We start from the raw sequence: 16,694 nt of genomic DNA on the forward strand, positions 1-16,694 counted from the left end.
GAAGTCCAAGTCTCTTCGGTGTTTTCGCTTGTCTGGCTCCTTGCTATTGGCAGAGAGTCCACATTTGGTAAGAGTACCTGATCATCCTGACTGGTGGTGGCCGCACATTGGATGGGGAATTTTTTCCATGGTGATTTCCCTTTCCAAGGAGCATAGGAAATTCTTTCTATTCTTTTGGCTCTTTTGCATAAAGGAAAATCACCTATTTTCCACCATTCATGAACTATTCTTCACTTGCAGGCACGTTCATATGTTGGGACTCACTTGTGTCACTTTTTAGATTGTCTCATGGACATTGCGATTGATTGCTTTGTGTAATTATTTTTATGTCACCATTATTTCTCACACATGTTACAGGTGCCAGCCATTGACTATATTATAGTGTTGCACTGTCACTTTGTTTACATATTTGCACATACATTAATTTAGCGCTGCACTTTATCACCAATTCACATTGTACTTTTTCCTAATTGTAGTGCTAGCAGCTCACCAAGTTTCATTGGTGGCGCAGTAGTTTTTATAATTTACGTTCTTTATTCTGTTGGTCTAGCATAAAGACAGTCATTCCCTGTCATGTTCTTGTCTCCTGTCTGTCTCCCTGAAGGCTGTGGTGTCAGCATAGATTGTCAGTGACTCATGCAGAGGAAAGAGATATCGGTGAGAAATTACCCTCGGTGCTTTGGATTGAATACACACTATAGAGCAGTGATGGCGAACCTTGGCACCCCAGATGTTTTGGAACTACTACTTGCCATAATGCTCATGCACTCTGCAGCATAGGTGAGCATCATGGCAAATGTAGTTCCATAACATCTGGGGTGCCAAGGTTTGCCATCACTGCTATAGAGGGATATGTTTTGTTCATTTTTCATGTCAGAGGTTTACAACCACTTTAAGTACTTTTTAAGAGATAGGTTGTGACCTTATCTTTCTATTCTAGAAACCTTTTGGCTTCCTTTTTTTATTTTTTTTAAATAGGTTTATGCTTACCTGCTTTGTGCAATGGATTTGCACAGAGCAGCCCCGAACCTTCTCGCATGCCCTCACAGGTGCCCATGGCTCCCCCTCCTTTTCTTTTCTTACATCACGGGACACAGAGCCATAGTAATAACTATGTGGGTTATATCGGCGTATCAGGTGCTGGACACTGGCACGCCCCTTAAGGCGTGAACTTCCCCCGTATATCCCCTCCCATTACTGGGAATCCTCAGTTTTTCCGCCAGTGTCTAAGGTATTGGGCACGTGTAAGGATGTGTTGTACTGAGCTCCACAGGCAGTAATCCTTTGATGAGAGCCAGCCACCCTGACCGGATCCATTCTGATGTCTCCATAATGGACTAAATGAATGGTACCTGGGCCTCGTCATCCGAAGACACAAGGTTTTGCTTGCGAATGCTTTTAATGCTGGGCCCTGGGATCCAGTACTTTTTGGTAGTAAAGCCAATAAAAGTTTACTGGCAGGGTCTTCTCGCAGGTCCAGGATTGTGGGATTACCTGAGTGTACCCCTGTTCCTGAAGGTTTCCTTTCAAGGTCTCAGAGCCTACCATGAAGGGTGACGATTGGGTTTTTTATCTCTGATAAACCCTGCTGCGAGGAAAGGTAGGGGAGATTTTCTCAGGAATCTCTCCTCCCATGTATTGTGTTGTTATGTCATGTCTGTGTCACCACTGGAGGCTGTATTGAGCATTCTGACGCTGGAAACAGCAGAAGCTCCATTCTCCTCTCTGTTCAAGCCAGCTCAGACCCTCAGGTACGAAGCAGGGTTCTGATCACTTCCTGGGCCCCCAGATTGGCGGTTTTTGATCCTTTTAATGCCAGCCAGCTGCCTCTTTTTCTTTAAAGAAAAAAAAGTTTTTTGGGCAGGTCGCGGCCACTCGTCAGGCGGATGATTTACCCCCCTCCGCCCGCCATAATGCCAGCGCTCACACACTTCCCTGTTGAAAGAGGAAGGGGGGCCATTTTCACACGGGGTCGCCGGCCACACGTGGAGGTAGTAATTTAAGCTATACAGGAAAAGCTGCAGTGTGGCGGTGGAGGGACAGAGCAGAGTGGTTGCTGGTCAGGTTTGGTGACACAGGCATCCTCTCCATTTGTTGACAACATTGTAGTGTATAGCTAGGACTAATAGCTAACAGCTTTTGTACTGTACTATAGCCTAGCAAGTGTAACATTCTTTTGCTGTTACTGCCTCTGCTTTGTACTGTAAGCTATGAGTGACCAAGGGACCAGGAACTCCTCTAAGGGTTCTAAGTGGTTAATGGTATACAACAAACTAAAAATCCTTCCAAAAGAAGATCTTCCTCTCCTGAGAGGTAAAAAGAAAAGTACGTCCAGTCAGATGAGCCGTCAAGGGTAGAACACCTCTATCCCTGTGTATTTCATACAAACAGGTTTTTTTCTTCTACCATTTAAAAGATTATTGCTATGATGTCTCTCCATAGTAGGACTACACATAGCAGATTCCCATCTAGTCCTCTGGGCCCTTTTGTTGAGGTACAGGAGGCTGGGGATCAGGTGGATCTTCCCAAATATTGGAAGATACTTATTTTTCCTCTTCGGAGGATCCTAACAGGGAGGGAGTAGCCGCACAAGTCAGGTGTTTGTCTACTCCCTTAACCCTTTTGTTGCCGGCAGCACAAGCTCTTGAAGTATCCACCTCTAATAGGGTTCATTTGAACCTCCCCCACCTGGGGATGTTTTTCCTATTCATGCATAGCTATGTATTCTGAATGGGAACATTTCTATAAAAGAAATGGGGGGGTTCCAGCTATTCTGCAATCACCTCAGTGAGCAGAGTCTCACGTGTCCAGTGGATAATGCACTGATGTTAAAGGATCCAGGAAGTTAAGGTTGGATTTTCCTTTTAAAGACAAGATATCTTTTGCAGTTCTGGCTGCAATTGGAATAGCTCAGTACATTAACCCTTTAATGTCTGCTCCACTATTTTGGTGGAGCACATTTTGAGTCACACCAATGCATTGGAATGTGGACTCCAAGGGGTTAAGGAACAGGTGTGAGATACCTGAAAGTTCTGTCTGATCAGCAGGCCCGGGAAGGGGCTGGTGTATTTGACGCACTGTGTCTCACAGATGCTATGAAGGACTCGATCGTTTAAGCCCTATGGCTTATACTAGGACTAGTGCATTTTTGTAGATGTCCATGGCTGAAATATTGATCAGCTGAAGCACCAGGTGAAAACCCTTAGCCAGTCTGTGTCTCTTCCAGGGGTAGGACTATTTAGAGTGGATAAGTACATCCAAAAGGGGTAAAGCTCTCTTTACCAGTAAAAGGAGGTTCAAACAGTTCTCCTTTAGTCGTGCAGCCTCTCCTATGCCTTAGTCCCCAGGGGCAGCATCAGGATCTTGGGGGCAGAAAGCCCATAAAGCAGAATGCTAAGACCTTCTCATGAAGGAGCACCCCCACTTGTTCGGGTGAGGGGAAAGGTCCTGCGATTCTCAAAGTCTGACAGGGACAATGCTAAGAGCAGAGGTATTTCTGCGATTTTCTTCTCTAGGTTACATATAGAGTTTCAAGAGCCCGGATGGCCTAGTTGGCTTTTGATCTGAGGGTCTGGGGTTCGGGTCCTGTTTGGGTGCTGCCTGTGGGGTCCTTGGGGCTGCTGACGTGGCAGTCTTTATGCAAGAGTGTCCGTCTCCTCAAAGAATGCTCCTAAGGTTCCAGAGAAAAAAAAAGAAAGGAAAGAAGTCTTTCTGGCCTCTGGATTAGCTGTTATCCTAGTCGTGATATCAGAGATTCCCTTGGTGAAACAAGGTTTTTTTTTTTGCGCAAACATTTTAAGGTCTCAGAGCCAAACACAGAGGTAAGACCCATTCTAGATCTCAGAGATCTGAATCAGCACTTGAACATCCGAACCTTTCATAATTTGATCGGCTGTGTCCATCCTGCAAGGAGGGAAGTTGCATATCTCTGTGTCAAAGTTTCCCGCTTACCAGAAATTTCTGTGGTTTGAAATATAAAATTATTTTTTCAATCGTGGCACTGCCATCTGGCTTAGCCACCGCACTACGAGTGTTCTGAAAGATTCTGGCACCTCCTTTAGCCAGGTTAAGGGCTCAAGGCATAATGGTCCTAGCCTATTAAAGACATTCAGTCTCAGGTCTAGAAACAGCTGTAGATATCTAAAATCTCTAGGTTGGATTTTCAGCCTAGGAAGATTCTCCTTAAAACCATCAAGGAGGTTACTTGGGGGCTGGTTATAGATACCATACAAAATAAGGTATTCTTACCCCAGACATGAATCAGTTCCATTGTAGGACTAATTCAACTTATCAGTATAAAGGAAAATTCCTTCATTCAGCTGCAGGAGATTTTTTAGGGGAAATGGTGGCCTCCTTCAGGGCCGTCCCTTATGCTCAGTTTTATTCAAAGACTGCTTCAAGACACCATCCTGTCGGTCTAGAATAAAGTGGATTCAGGCCTTGTTTGTTTCCAATACGCTTGGCTCCCAACATAGGTCAGAGCCTAAATTGGTGGTTATCCAGCAGGAGGGAAAAATCTTTATCCTGCAAGGTGTTAACAGATGCCAGCCTTCTAGGCTGGGCAGCAGCCCTGGAAGAAGATTCTGTCCAGGGGAGATGGTCCAGGTTAGAGGACCTTGCCTATCAACTTTACATGTTTCAGGCAGTACATCTGGCCATAGAATCTTGGCGGTCAGATTACGGTACTGTCCTGACAGGATTCAGTCTGACGGAGCCACGGCGGGGGCTTGCGTCGATCACCAGGGGAGGCACGAGAAGTCTTGAAGCCCAAAAAGAGGTGAATAATGATCTAGCTTTGGCAGAACACAACACTCCTTGCCTATCGCCAATTTTAATATTTCAGGCGTACTACTTGAGACACCAAAAATTATTTCCGGGAGAATGATCTCTCACCCCGACATCATCCTAGCGATATGTCAGATGGAGTACTCCGGACATGGACCTATTCGCGTCCAGATTCATTAATAAGGTCGACAGCTTTATGTCAAACAAGGGGTCCGCTAGCAGGCGGAACAGACGCATTAGTCTTACCAGGGGATCAGTTCTCACTGATCTATGCATTTCCTCCAGCTCTGCTACTTCCGTGCCTTCTCCACAGGGTTAAACAGGAGCAGAAGGAGGTGATTCTGGTGGCCCCAGCCGGGTCCCAGAAGATCTTAATTTATCGAGATCATAAAGAGGGCAGTAGAAGTCCTTTGGAAGTCCATTATAGCCAGACCTTCTTGCACAAGGTCTGGTATTTCATCCTACTTTACGGACAAGGAGTTTAACAGTTTTGACTGTTGAATCTCACTCTATAAAATATCGTGGGTGATCTCCTTCAGTAGTGTCTACTTTGACTAATGTCAGGAAGCTGGGTTCCAGAATCACTTACTATAGACTCTGGAAGGCATAGGTTTCTTGGTATAGATCCAAGGGTTGGCACCCCAGGAAGTATGTCAATAGGCAGGGTTCCTGCATATTGGATCTGAAATCAAGCTGGCCTTGACTCTTATCAAGAGCCAGATCTAGGCCGTGTCGATGTCTTTTCCTATGGCCTCTTGCTTCCCACTCTTGATGTGTATCTTATTCAGGGGGTAACACGGTTTATCCTACTATCAAGGCACCGCTACATCCTTAGTATTTAAAATTGGTCTTTTCGGCTTTGCTGAATCAGCCGTTTGAACCTTACAAGAAATTCTCTTGGTTCTTTGATAAGAAATATAAACTCTTTTGCTTGCCATTTCTTCTGCTAGAAGAGTAGCAGAACTAACGGCTCTGTCTTGTAAGAGCAATATTTCATCATGCATAAGGATGAGGTGGTTTGATGTCCTCCTCCCTGAATTCTTACCAAAAGTGGTAACAGGTTTTCGTTTAAACCAAGATATTCTTCCTTCTTTCTCCCCAGAAGCCTTAATCTGGGGAAGAGAAAGCACTACAGTCTCTTGATGTAGTAAGAGCGATCAGAATCTACTTAAAGGCGACCGCTCAGGTTTGCAAAACACAGGTTTTGTTTGTACTGCTAGAGGGTCCAAGATATGGACAGGCAGCGTCAAGATGCACTATTTTCTAAATGGGTTTGTCAAGTGATTGATCAAGCTTCAGCTTAAAGAAGAAAATTCTTCATTCTCAGATTAAGATTACACTCATCCAGGGCGATTAGTGCCTCTTGGGTGGCGCATCATCAGGCCTCTATGGCTCAGATCTGTAAGACCGCAATTTGGTCTTCGGTGCAGACATTTATCCGATTTTATCAAATCGATATTAAAGGTCATGAGGATATTGCCTTTGGGCACAGCATACACCGCAGGCTGCAGTATGAGTCCTGTGGCCTCCTGTTTCCTTGATTCTGTCTCCCCCCTTCAGTTGCCATTGCTATGGGACATCCCACATAGTTATTACTATGGCTCTGTGTCCCCTGATGTAAGAAAAGAAAATAGGATTTTTAAAACAGCTTACCTGTAAAATCCTTTTCTTTGGACATCAGGGGACACAGAGGTCCCTCACTACTTCTTATTTGATCACTTGGCTACAAAACTGATGACTCCCAGTAATGGGAGGGTTTATATGGGGGAGGTTCACGCCTTAAGGGGCGTGCCAGTGTCCAGCATCTGATACGCCGATATAACCCACTTAGTTATTACTATGGCACTGTGTCTCCTGATGTACATCAAAGAAAAGGATTTTACAGGAAAGCTATTTTAAAAATTCTATTTTCTAGGTGTGCCACCATAGTAAGTTGCTTCCTATGGTGGCCCACTTGCAGGTTCAATCCCAAACCTCGCTGCTCGTGTCCATAGACAGTGCCACCCCTCGCTCCCTCATCACAGGATTTGACTTACTGCAGCGGAAGCCAATAACTCCTGCTGCCTCAACAAAACCTTTTAGAGCAGGGAAAAGGCAGAGAGCCTCTACAGACAGGCACAGCGCTGGATTGAGTGAGGACTCGTAAGTATAATGGTTGGGGGGGGGGAGCATACTGCTGCCTAAACATTTTTACTTTACTGCTTGGAATTTATTAAGGTAAGAAATGTTTAGGCTTTAGAACCACTTGACTTTAAGGTGTCTCACAGACCAAACATCCATTACATCACCCTGTGTTTCTTTGGAATCTGGTTTTCTCTTCCCTGCTTCTATCTTTGGGTTTATACTTGATTTATGTTCTACCAGGTGGCTGTCCAGGCCTCTGCAGATGCAGCCTTAGGCCGCAAGGTTTTTTCACTTGCACTCTGTCTTTTTTTTTTTTTTTTTCCGTGCTGTCTTTTTTAGGCTTGTTGACACTGTTGACATTGTTTTGTTGGGCCTGTTTACGCAGTTCTGTTTTCCTTGTTGTTGCCCACGCCTCTGCTTCGTTGCTTAGGGACCCCCCAAGGTCTATGAATATCCAGCCTGTGTCCTGTACTGTACGTTTAAGATACTAGGAATTTTGACTTGCCTGTAATTTCCTTATCTGAAGGCTAACAGAGTGAAGTGGGGTTATAGGAGAATGCCTCGGGGGTCATGCCCAGCAAAGCTTTTGCCAGTAGAAGGTAGCAGCCTTTAGCTTAAGCTGGTTATATGTGAATCAAAACTCAGCCGATTTAGGGGGGGACTGTCGAATTTCCGATCCATGTATGGCAGCTGTGGTTGAAGAGCAGTCTCTTGATCGAATTCTCTTCAATCACCCTTTTGGAAAATGTCTGCATAAGGCTATAGAATGCAGCACTGATCAGTACATTCTGACGGCAGTGGGGTCTCCCCACTGCCAGAATAAACACAGCAGGGAGGTTTCCCCCATCCACCTCGAATGTATGAATGGGGAATCAGGTCAGTTTTCATCATTCAGCCTGCTGGTTGAACAAAAAGAACTGACTCATCTATGGTAGCTTTAAGGTTTATGAATATCCAACATGTGATCTATGCTGTACTTCAAGATACAGAATTTGCAGGCGAGTAAAAATTTGTATTGTTTCCCTTTTTAATGCTGACAAAAACATTTTACAGTTGTCAATTACCCAGTATCTGGGTCATAATACATTAGGGCCTGTTTCATCCTGAAACTTGTTTCTTACACATTTAGGTGCATTTCAGGTGTGGCGCAATATATGCGCATTGTGCTTTTTAGGCATGTTTTAAATGCGTTACCATTGAAGTCTACTGGAAGCCACATCAAAAAAGCTGCAAACTGGACATGTTTTCCACCACACCTGTAATGCGTGCAGATGTCAATGATGCCTGCTTTGAGCTGGGCTTATTCTCCTACATGGCACAAATACCACTGATGTGCAGGTATTCATGGAAGTCAGAACTTTGCTTCAGCAGTGAGAGTACTGTCAATTTGGATGACTATGAAAAGCTAAAATGACTAGATATTTCACATGATTTGTCTTAGCACTGTTGTCAAGTAAGCCTAGCACAATTATGTCCCTGCTTTTACTTTTGGAACTGCAATTTTTAATGTCAGTTCACTTTTTATTTGGTATTTTTGTACAGCTATTTTGCAGTTATATAAGTAGTATATGGTATGATATAACCAGCCCATATGTAATCTGGCTCTGTGTAGCTTAATCTGTTGCAGTTTTCTGCTTGGCATGGGTAGGTCTGATTCTGTGCACTAGGCTACATATTTATGGCACTCTTAACAATATTTCTTATTCATTAGAATGAGTCTCGTAACATTGAGATGTTGGCAGCAGCCTGCGCTGTTGGAGTTGGATGCTGCTTTGCTGCTCCTATTGGAGGTAAGAGGACTGTGTGGGAAGTAGGGACAAGAGGAATATTAAGCAGTGTAAAGGATTCTTGAAGTGTGTGTAAGTGGTGGGTGTGTATAAATTGTGAGATGTATGATCAGGAGGTTGTGTGGGAGGGCTGCTTGAAATACATGTGTGGGAGCCATCAGTTACAGTTATGTAATAATCAGTGTAACAAACCAATATATCAGGATTATGCTGTTCTTTTACTCTGTTTGCATTGAAGTATGTTCTTTTTTTTTTAAGCATAGGCTTCTTAATTTTAGAGCTCAAAGCTAAAAGTAAAATAGGGCCCAGTTTTTGTTTTGTTTTGTTTTTTGCCCAGAGCAAAAAAAGCATCTACGTTCATTTGCACATATTTAAAAAGGACTTCTTACTTTTCCATAGCAAATGTCACACATGACCTTGGTTTTGGCATGTAAGTAGAAGGGGCTTCTTGTTAAAGTTAACAGAATTTGTACGTAGGGGTTTTGAGGCAAGACAAGTGTCTTGGGAATTTTAATACTGTGTTTTGAAGCATATAATTTTTATCCCTATATACTAGCAAAGCATATTATAACCAGCAGTGCTTATGCTGAGCATTGTCAAACACAATATCTTCAGTTTAGCATAATACTTAATGCATGACTGTCTGAGCTCTTTCTAGGAAAGCTGCCTGCCTCTGGGTCAGTTGGTCTCACATACAGGTTATTAATTCTGTTTTTCTTCTAGTAGATGACCAGCTTGTAGACTGTAAGAGCCTATTTTGTGAAGCCGATTTATTACTGAGATTAGTTGATATTATGGCAATGGAATGTGCATATTTTACATGAAGCTTCCTTTCGAACTATACTAGATGGATTGTTCATGTTACTGCCACTGAAATGCTGTAAGGCCCAGTTCACATGGGTGCTAAGGCCCATTTGCTGTGAACAAACCATTTTTTTCATGCTCTCTAGACTCCAGGTACTGCATTCAGGTAAGTTTATCAGGATGCATTGGCTGCACAGACACAAGCACTCGTCCTAATGTGGCATGTCCATCACATTAGGATGAGCAGCTGTGTCTGTGCAGCCAATGGCCACAGTATATGACATCAATGCCCATGTGAATGAGGCCTAAGTGATGTGTTTACTACTGCTGCAGGTCATCACGGTGACTTGACTTGTATCTTTTTGACCCACAGAAGTCGAGAGAAGTACTAGCTGTATTTTATTTATAAAATGAAATGGCACTGAATATTTACATCTTAGGGTCTATAAAGCTGCAATAACCAGTCTCAGTCCCCTAGACACGTTAAAATATAGTGTGTGTAGTTAAATTTACTTTGATGTGATAATTTTACCTAAATCTGCAAGTATATTTTTGAACAACCAAGTCAAGAAACCCATATTGCTTTATCGTACATTGTAGGACACAGAGCCTCAAGTATTTACTTGATGGGTTATGGGCCTACCTTCAGGTGTTGACACTGGTATAACCAATACAGGAATTTGACTCCCCTATATAACCCCTTCTCCTCCTCCTCCCAGGAGTACCCCTCCTCCCAGGAGTAGTTTTTTCGCCAGTGTCTAAAGGTGTTGGTCACAAGTGAAGATGTGCTCTGAGGAGCTCCAGGGAGGGATCCATGCTGGATTTAAAAGACTTCCATAACCCGATCCATCCTTGCCACTGAGGCCATAGGATGCTACCTTGACCTCGATTCAAGAACAAGGTTTTGCCTGTAAAGCTTCTCTCTGAGAATTGGACTCTAGGAACCAGGAGTCTTTTTGGTCTTGATACATTACCTAAAGCTGTTCCTGAGGGGTGCTATACAGGTACAAAGGAGTGGAACCCCTATTAAAAGGGACCCGGTCTTTGAAGGTTTAACTACGCTGCCCGCCATGATGGTTGAAATTTGGATCTGTCTGTTAAATCAACAATATCCTGCAGTGAAGAAAAGGTAAGGGAAGAGACTAGGAACTGTAAAAGGTTCCTAAGCCTTTCCTTCCATATTTTTAAAAACTTATGCCATTAAAATGTCTCCTCTAGAGGGAGTAAGTTACACATACCTTAAATACGATGCTTTCAGCAGCTCTGTGTCTGGCTATAACGGCCCATGTGTGGTCCCAGCAGCCAGAGTGGGGTTGTTAGGAACAAATGGTGTCCCTCTTCTAGAGGAATTAAAGGGGTTGTAAAGTTAATTTAAAGAAATTTATAAATAACAAACATGTTATACCTACCTCCACTGTGCAGCTCGTTTTGCACAGAGTGGCCCCAAACCTGCTCTTCTGGGGTCCCTCGGCTGCTGTCACGGCTTCCCCCAGCAAGTACTTCTCCCGTTCATGTGAACCCCCTCGCATGGTGAGAAGCACTTGCGGGGCGCGCTCCCGTGATACAGCCGGCGGCTATAGCCGCTCACTGTATCACTCGGCCCCACCCCCGGGCACGCAGAATTATTGGATGTGATTGACAGCAGTGCGAGCCAATGGATGCGCTGCTTTCAATCCATCCACTCTAGCCAATCAGCGGCCAGGCTGAGCGGCGAAGAGTATGTCGGAGGCAGGATGTGGTCACATAAGGGGTGTAAAACAGGCGTTTCCAGTACAGGAAAACACTATTGTTATCAGCATTTTAAAACTGATCCTACGGTGATATTGTTTTCTTGTTAAAACTGTTGTCAAAGCAAATAAAAAATAAATAAATTATATATATATATATATATATATATATATATATATATATATATATATATATATATATATATAAAATATAGTTACCTCTGCTGTTGCGCTTTGCACTATGACTTCCAGAGCTACTGTAAAGGTACCTAAGCCACCCCCAGGCGCTGGGAAACCCTGTCCTCCTCTCCAGAGTTACCAGACATGGCAAGCCAGGGTGAGTCATTGGAAGTTAGCGGTGCTGCAACTGCTTTACACACTTCAGCCCCTATATATACGTTACTGAAGATGCATTTTCCTCAGCCCTGCAGGGCTTAGAAGGAAGATTAGCATCTTTAATCGCATCCTCTATCCAGGTGGATAGGAAGCATCCTAGATCCCCCTCCCCCACATTAAACTCTTTACAAACAGTGGAGGGTCCAAGGGAATTGTGGAAGCAAGATGCAGTATTACCCTCAGCTAATCTAGAGGAAAGACAGGCTGGTTATTCCTCTGCAGAGGAAATACTTGATGTTTCGGCTTCACAAACTGAAGTACAGAGCCTTACTGAAATGGTTCGCTGTGCTTTCATGCTACCCCCAACAGGGTTAGCTGAAGGTCCGGTCTCCTCTCTGGGTTCCCTGAAACCTTTACAGCCTTTGCATGCATTTCCCATCCACGCATTACTAGAAAAGCTTATTTATACTGAATGGGATCATCCGGATAAGCATTTTTCCCCTCCGAAGAGATTCTCAATTCTCTATGCTATGGAGGAAAATTCACAAAGAAATGGAAAGTTCCAGCAGATGCTGCAATTTTCAAAGTGAATAAAAGTTTAACTTGTCCAGTGGACAATGTGCATATGCTTAAAGATCCAACAGATAAGAAGTTGGAAGGTCTGTTAAAATCCTCTTTTTCCTTACCGAGGAACGTGACTCGGCCTGCAATTGCAGCTATAGGCATATGTCAGTCCTAAAAAGACCAGTTCATAGATGCTCTTAACGAGCTCCCTGCACAACAGGCCCGGGAGTTGGCCGAGCTACCAAAAGCATTATGCTTTGCCATAGATGCTATGAAGGATTCTATTCATCAGGCTTCTCGCCTTGCGCTTGTACTAGTACACATGTGAAGGACCCTTTGGTTAAAGGGTTGGTCAGCTGAAGCGCCTTGCAAGAACCTTTTAACTAGTTTTCCCTTTAAGGGAGAACGACTATTTGGTGAGAGTTTGGATATATACATCCAAACAATTTGCCCCTCAAAAGAAAATATAAACGTCCTTCATTTAAATGCACTTTTTTTCCTGCGCCAGGTGCATCCACCTCTAGGCAGAGGTGACGGCCTCCACCGTCAAACTCTAAAGGAAGACCTCAGGGTCAAACCCAGGCACAAAGGAAGACTACAGCACCTCAGGTATTCACAAAAGTACTAGCCCCACATCTAGCCAGGTTAAAGGCACAGGGCATAACTGTCTTAGCTTACTTAGATGATTTATTGTTAATAAACCAGCCGATGGCTCACTTGAAGCAAGATGTAGCCACTACAAGCAGTTACCTGGAGAGTCTGGGTTGTATTCTCAACCTAAAGAAATCCTCCTTAAAGCCACTAAAAAGGCTGGAGTATCTGGACCTAATCATAGACGGAGCCCAGGAAAGGGTGTTCTTGCTTCCCACAAGGATCAGCTCCATACAAGAGGATGTTCAGGTCAAAGATAAATCCCTCCATTCGCCTTTGCATGAGGTTGTTAGGAAAGATGGTAGCTTCATTCGAAGCAGTTCCCTATTCCAATTCCATTCAAGATTGTTACAAAACGCTTGGTACAAGGCGATTCAAGCTTTGGATTTGCCAATGCGGCTGTCCCCAAGAGTGTCCCAAAGCCTCAGTTGGTGGTTACCAACTTGGAACCTGCTGAAGGGAATGTCCTTCAGACCGATTATCTGGAAAGTAGTAAGGACAGATGCCAGCCTTTCAGGCTGGGGAGCAGTACTAGAGAAGACGACTGTCCGGGGACAAAACCAAAAGAGCCTTGCCCATCAACATCCTAGAGATTCAGGTAGTGTATCTGGCTCTGAGAACCCGGACTTCCAGGTTAAAGAATTGTCCTGTCAGGATCCAATCCGGCTGTGGCATATATCAATCACCAAGGGGGCACCAAAAGACTCTCAGGTCAGAGAGAGGTGAACTAGATTCTAACTTTGGCAGAAAAGAATGTCCCATGCCTATCAGCAGTTTTTATTTTCCGGGAGTAGAGAATTGGCAGGCGGACTATTTAAGTCCCCAACGGTTATTTCAGCCCTGGCTGAAGAAAACGTAATCAGAGACTCCTCTATGCAGACAACTTGTTTGGGGATATACAAGGCTGCAAATTTTTGGCTCAAGTGATTTACGAGGGGCTGAATTTTGTGGAGCCGATCATATCCACTGTCACCCCCGAGGACGTCAGAGTTCATTGTCGAAGTGCATAAACCGCAAGATTTGCTCATATCTAGTCCTGACCATGGCAACAGAGAACACGGGCATATGGCGAATTGGGTCAGTGGACCAATATTACTGCAACTCACTTTTTTTTGTAACGCCCAGAAAGGTTCTATATTCAGAAACAGTGATACGTTTCCATGCGAATTGCCTGGCAAGGGTCGAATTTGGTTTTGCAGCAATAAATTGATCGGCATATAAATTGCTTTGGTCCTCAATAGATCTGTACAGATCTTCTGTGAAAAACACAAAAAAAACCAAGGGAGTTAAATTAGCTGTTTCCACCTGAATTCCGGGTTGGCCAGCGAAGTATGGGCACTGCAGAAGTGATGGGCTGCCAATCAAGATTTGCAATCGCATCAGAAAGGGCTCTATGGGCCTGCATTTGATTTCTTGGTGGCTGTGAGACACTACTTGTGCTAGCCATCACACCAGCTTGAACTGCACTTATGGGACTTGCCATGTCACCATGTGTTACTGCAGTGCTGGTTTGTCTACAACCAGAATGTACTAGGCCGCTGGTGCTCGCCAGTTAACCAGAAGGTAGAGTGGCACTAGTACCGGCACTCTGCTCCATACGAGAACCATGTGATTGTTCCACCTCAGGGGAACATGGTTGGGTATGCCTGACCTTAGCAGGGATCTCTACTCTGTCATCAGAACTAGGTCAGGGTGTCGATGCCCTCTATAGGTTCATATACTAAGCCCGATTCTGTCATGCCCGGTATCCTGTAGACTTCTTAACTAGTGTACCTTTCATTTTGACATTTTGGCCAATAAATTTATAGGTACCTAGTGTGACTCACAGGTAAAAAAGCACCTGGTTGTCAAGGACTGTTTGAACTGATACAAAAAATGAACTGCTAGTGCCTGCAGAGATCAGGCCTGAATTTGCTAACACTGCGGTTTTGTGTACTGTATTGGAAGTGACAGTGGTCTACTGATACTGCACTTGTTTGTGAAGGGCGGAGGAGCTAAATGCAGGTGTTGGGGCTGATCCTGCTGACGCCATGTTTTTGGAACACTATACTATTGGATGCTAGTAAAGTTCTGATTAGATCAAAGAGATTGATCCGTTCAGACACTATACTAGTAATGGAGATGTGTGTGTTACTGACAATCAAAGGGTTAAAATGTATTAGTGAATATGTGGTGGAACCCTGACGCTATCAGGGATGGACGCTGACGCTAACTAGCGTCATCTGTGACACTAATACAGTTATCAGAAAAAGGATCTGTACACTGTACTAATGAAACTGTGACAAGGCAGTGAAAGGGTTAACTGGGGGTGATGAGAGGGTTAAAACTTTTAGGTTTAGGGTCCTGCAATATATATCCCTATCTGGGACTGACGTGAACTGTCGCTAACGCTATTTAGCACAATTGAGACCTATACAGTGATCAGTAAAAAAATCTGTACACTGTACTTGGTGACACTGACAGGGAGTAAAAGTGTTAACTTGGCAGGGGCGTGGCTTGCCTTGAAGAGAGATGGCCGCTTAACTCACCACCTCCGTCAGACTATAGCCTTCTTTCAGCTATCACGGGACACTTACCCTCTCTTCTGAGCTTCAGAGTATGGGGACGGCATCCCGCAATAATTCTGCCTCACGATCGAGATCCCTGAGAGGTAATAGGATCCGCAGCGGCCATAACATCCCGGAGCTATTCCGGACTCAGAGAGCCAATATGGCGACCGTCTCCTCAGCAGCCTCACAAGCGCACGACGAGATCGTTCTAGTGCCAGCTACCGCACATCCAAGACCTCCGAGCGGTGGCTTCCAACATCAAAGACACCTTCACCGCCGCGATCACGGACCTCCGCTATGAACTACAGGCAATGGCGGGAAGAGTGCAGGAGGTGGAGAAGAAAACAGCTGTTCAACAGTCTGTGCTGCGGAAGGTCACCACTGTACTGAATTCTCACACAGCCCACTTGAGAGATATGCAAAGGCATATTGAAGATCTTGATAACGGGGAGAAGGCACAACGTGAGAGTGAGAGGTCTGCCTGAGAGTGTGGATAACTCTCAATTAACCTCTACAGTATCACCTCTATTCAATGCCTTATTAGAGAAACCAGCCACAGACATCATTGAAATGGAACGTATCCATAGAGCCCTCAGACCACGTGGTAGGGAATCCGATCCCCCTAGGGATATAATTTGTTATATCAATGATTACAAATTAAAAGAAGATATTTTAAAACAGGCAAGACTCAAAGGACCACTGGAATATGATGGATGCAAGATTACCATTTACCAAGATCTATCAGCCATAACTTTGCGGCATAGAAAGGATTTGCGCCCTCTACTGGAAGTACTACAAGCTAAAGGCATACCATACCGATGGAAATTTCCCTTTGCGTTGACTGCAACATACCGCGGCCGTACATTAGTGCTTAGGAACCCTGATGATTTAGATTCCTTTTGTCAAGCCCTGGATATTCCATTCACAGCGGTACCGAATTAGTATGCAGAATTTTACACCTCCGCTCCAACTTCCAAGGTACTGAATGAAGATTGCATGGATACACAGGCCTCTCACTTTAGGAGACGCCGCTCTCCATCCATCGCGAGACTGAGTCCTCATGCAACCTCATATCCACCACAACACAGCCCTACGGCTGCCCCACTACCAAGAAGAGCTCGTAGAGATCGTTAGATCCCTTTCAAGCCATTTCTATCCTACCAACAAACTGATGCGGGCAAAATAACTTCCCCACCCCCCCCCCCTTTTTTTTTTTTTTTTTTTTTTTTTTTTTTAAATCATACTTTGGGGTCTCCTGCATACTCTGGACCCATTCAACATTGTTTGCTGTCAACAGGACTTCAGTAGGTACCACAAACTTATGTACTATATCCAGATCACCTCGACTGCTTTAGGGTCTTTATACT

At 44.3% G+C, this 16,694-nt stretch overlaps 1 protein-coding gene across 2 annotated transcripts in view; it reads left to right on the plus strand.

The window, feature by feature from the left end:
• CLCN2 (chloride voltage-gated channel 2) overlaps positions 1 to 16,694 on the plus strand; it is a 521,510-nt gene that overhangs the window by 296,586 nt on the left and 208,230 nt on the right. For both annotated transcript variants that reach the window (XM_077487744.1, XM_077487745.1), the window contains exon 7: positions 8,621 to 8,699. In XM_077487744.1, the coding sequence (XP_077343870.1) occupies positions 8,621 to 8,699 (79 nt within the window). The remainder of the gene's footprint in view (positions 1 to 8,620; positions 8,700 to 16,694) is intronic.

The sequence above is a fragment of the Lithobates pipiens genome, unplaced genomic scaffold (genome assembly GCF_037356315.1).
Source record: "Lithobates pipiens isolate NorthernLeopardFrog02 unplaced genomic scaffold, aLitPip1_a1.2 Scaffold_18, whole genome shotgun sequence".
Classification (NCBI taxonomy): Eukaryota; Metazoa; Chordata; class Amphibia; order Anura; family Ranidae; genus Lithobates; species Lithobates pipiens.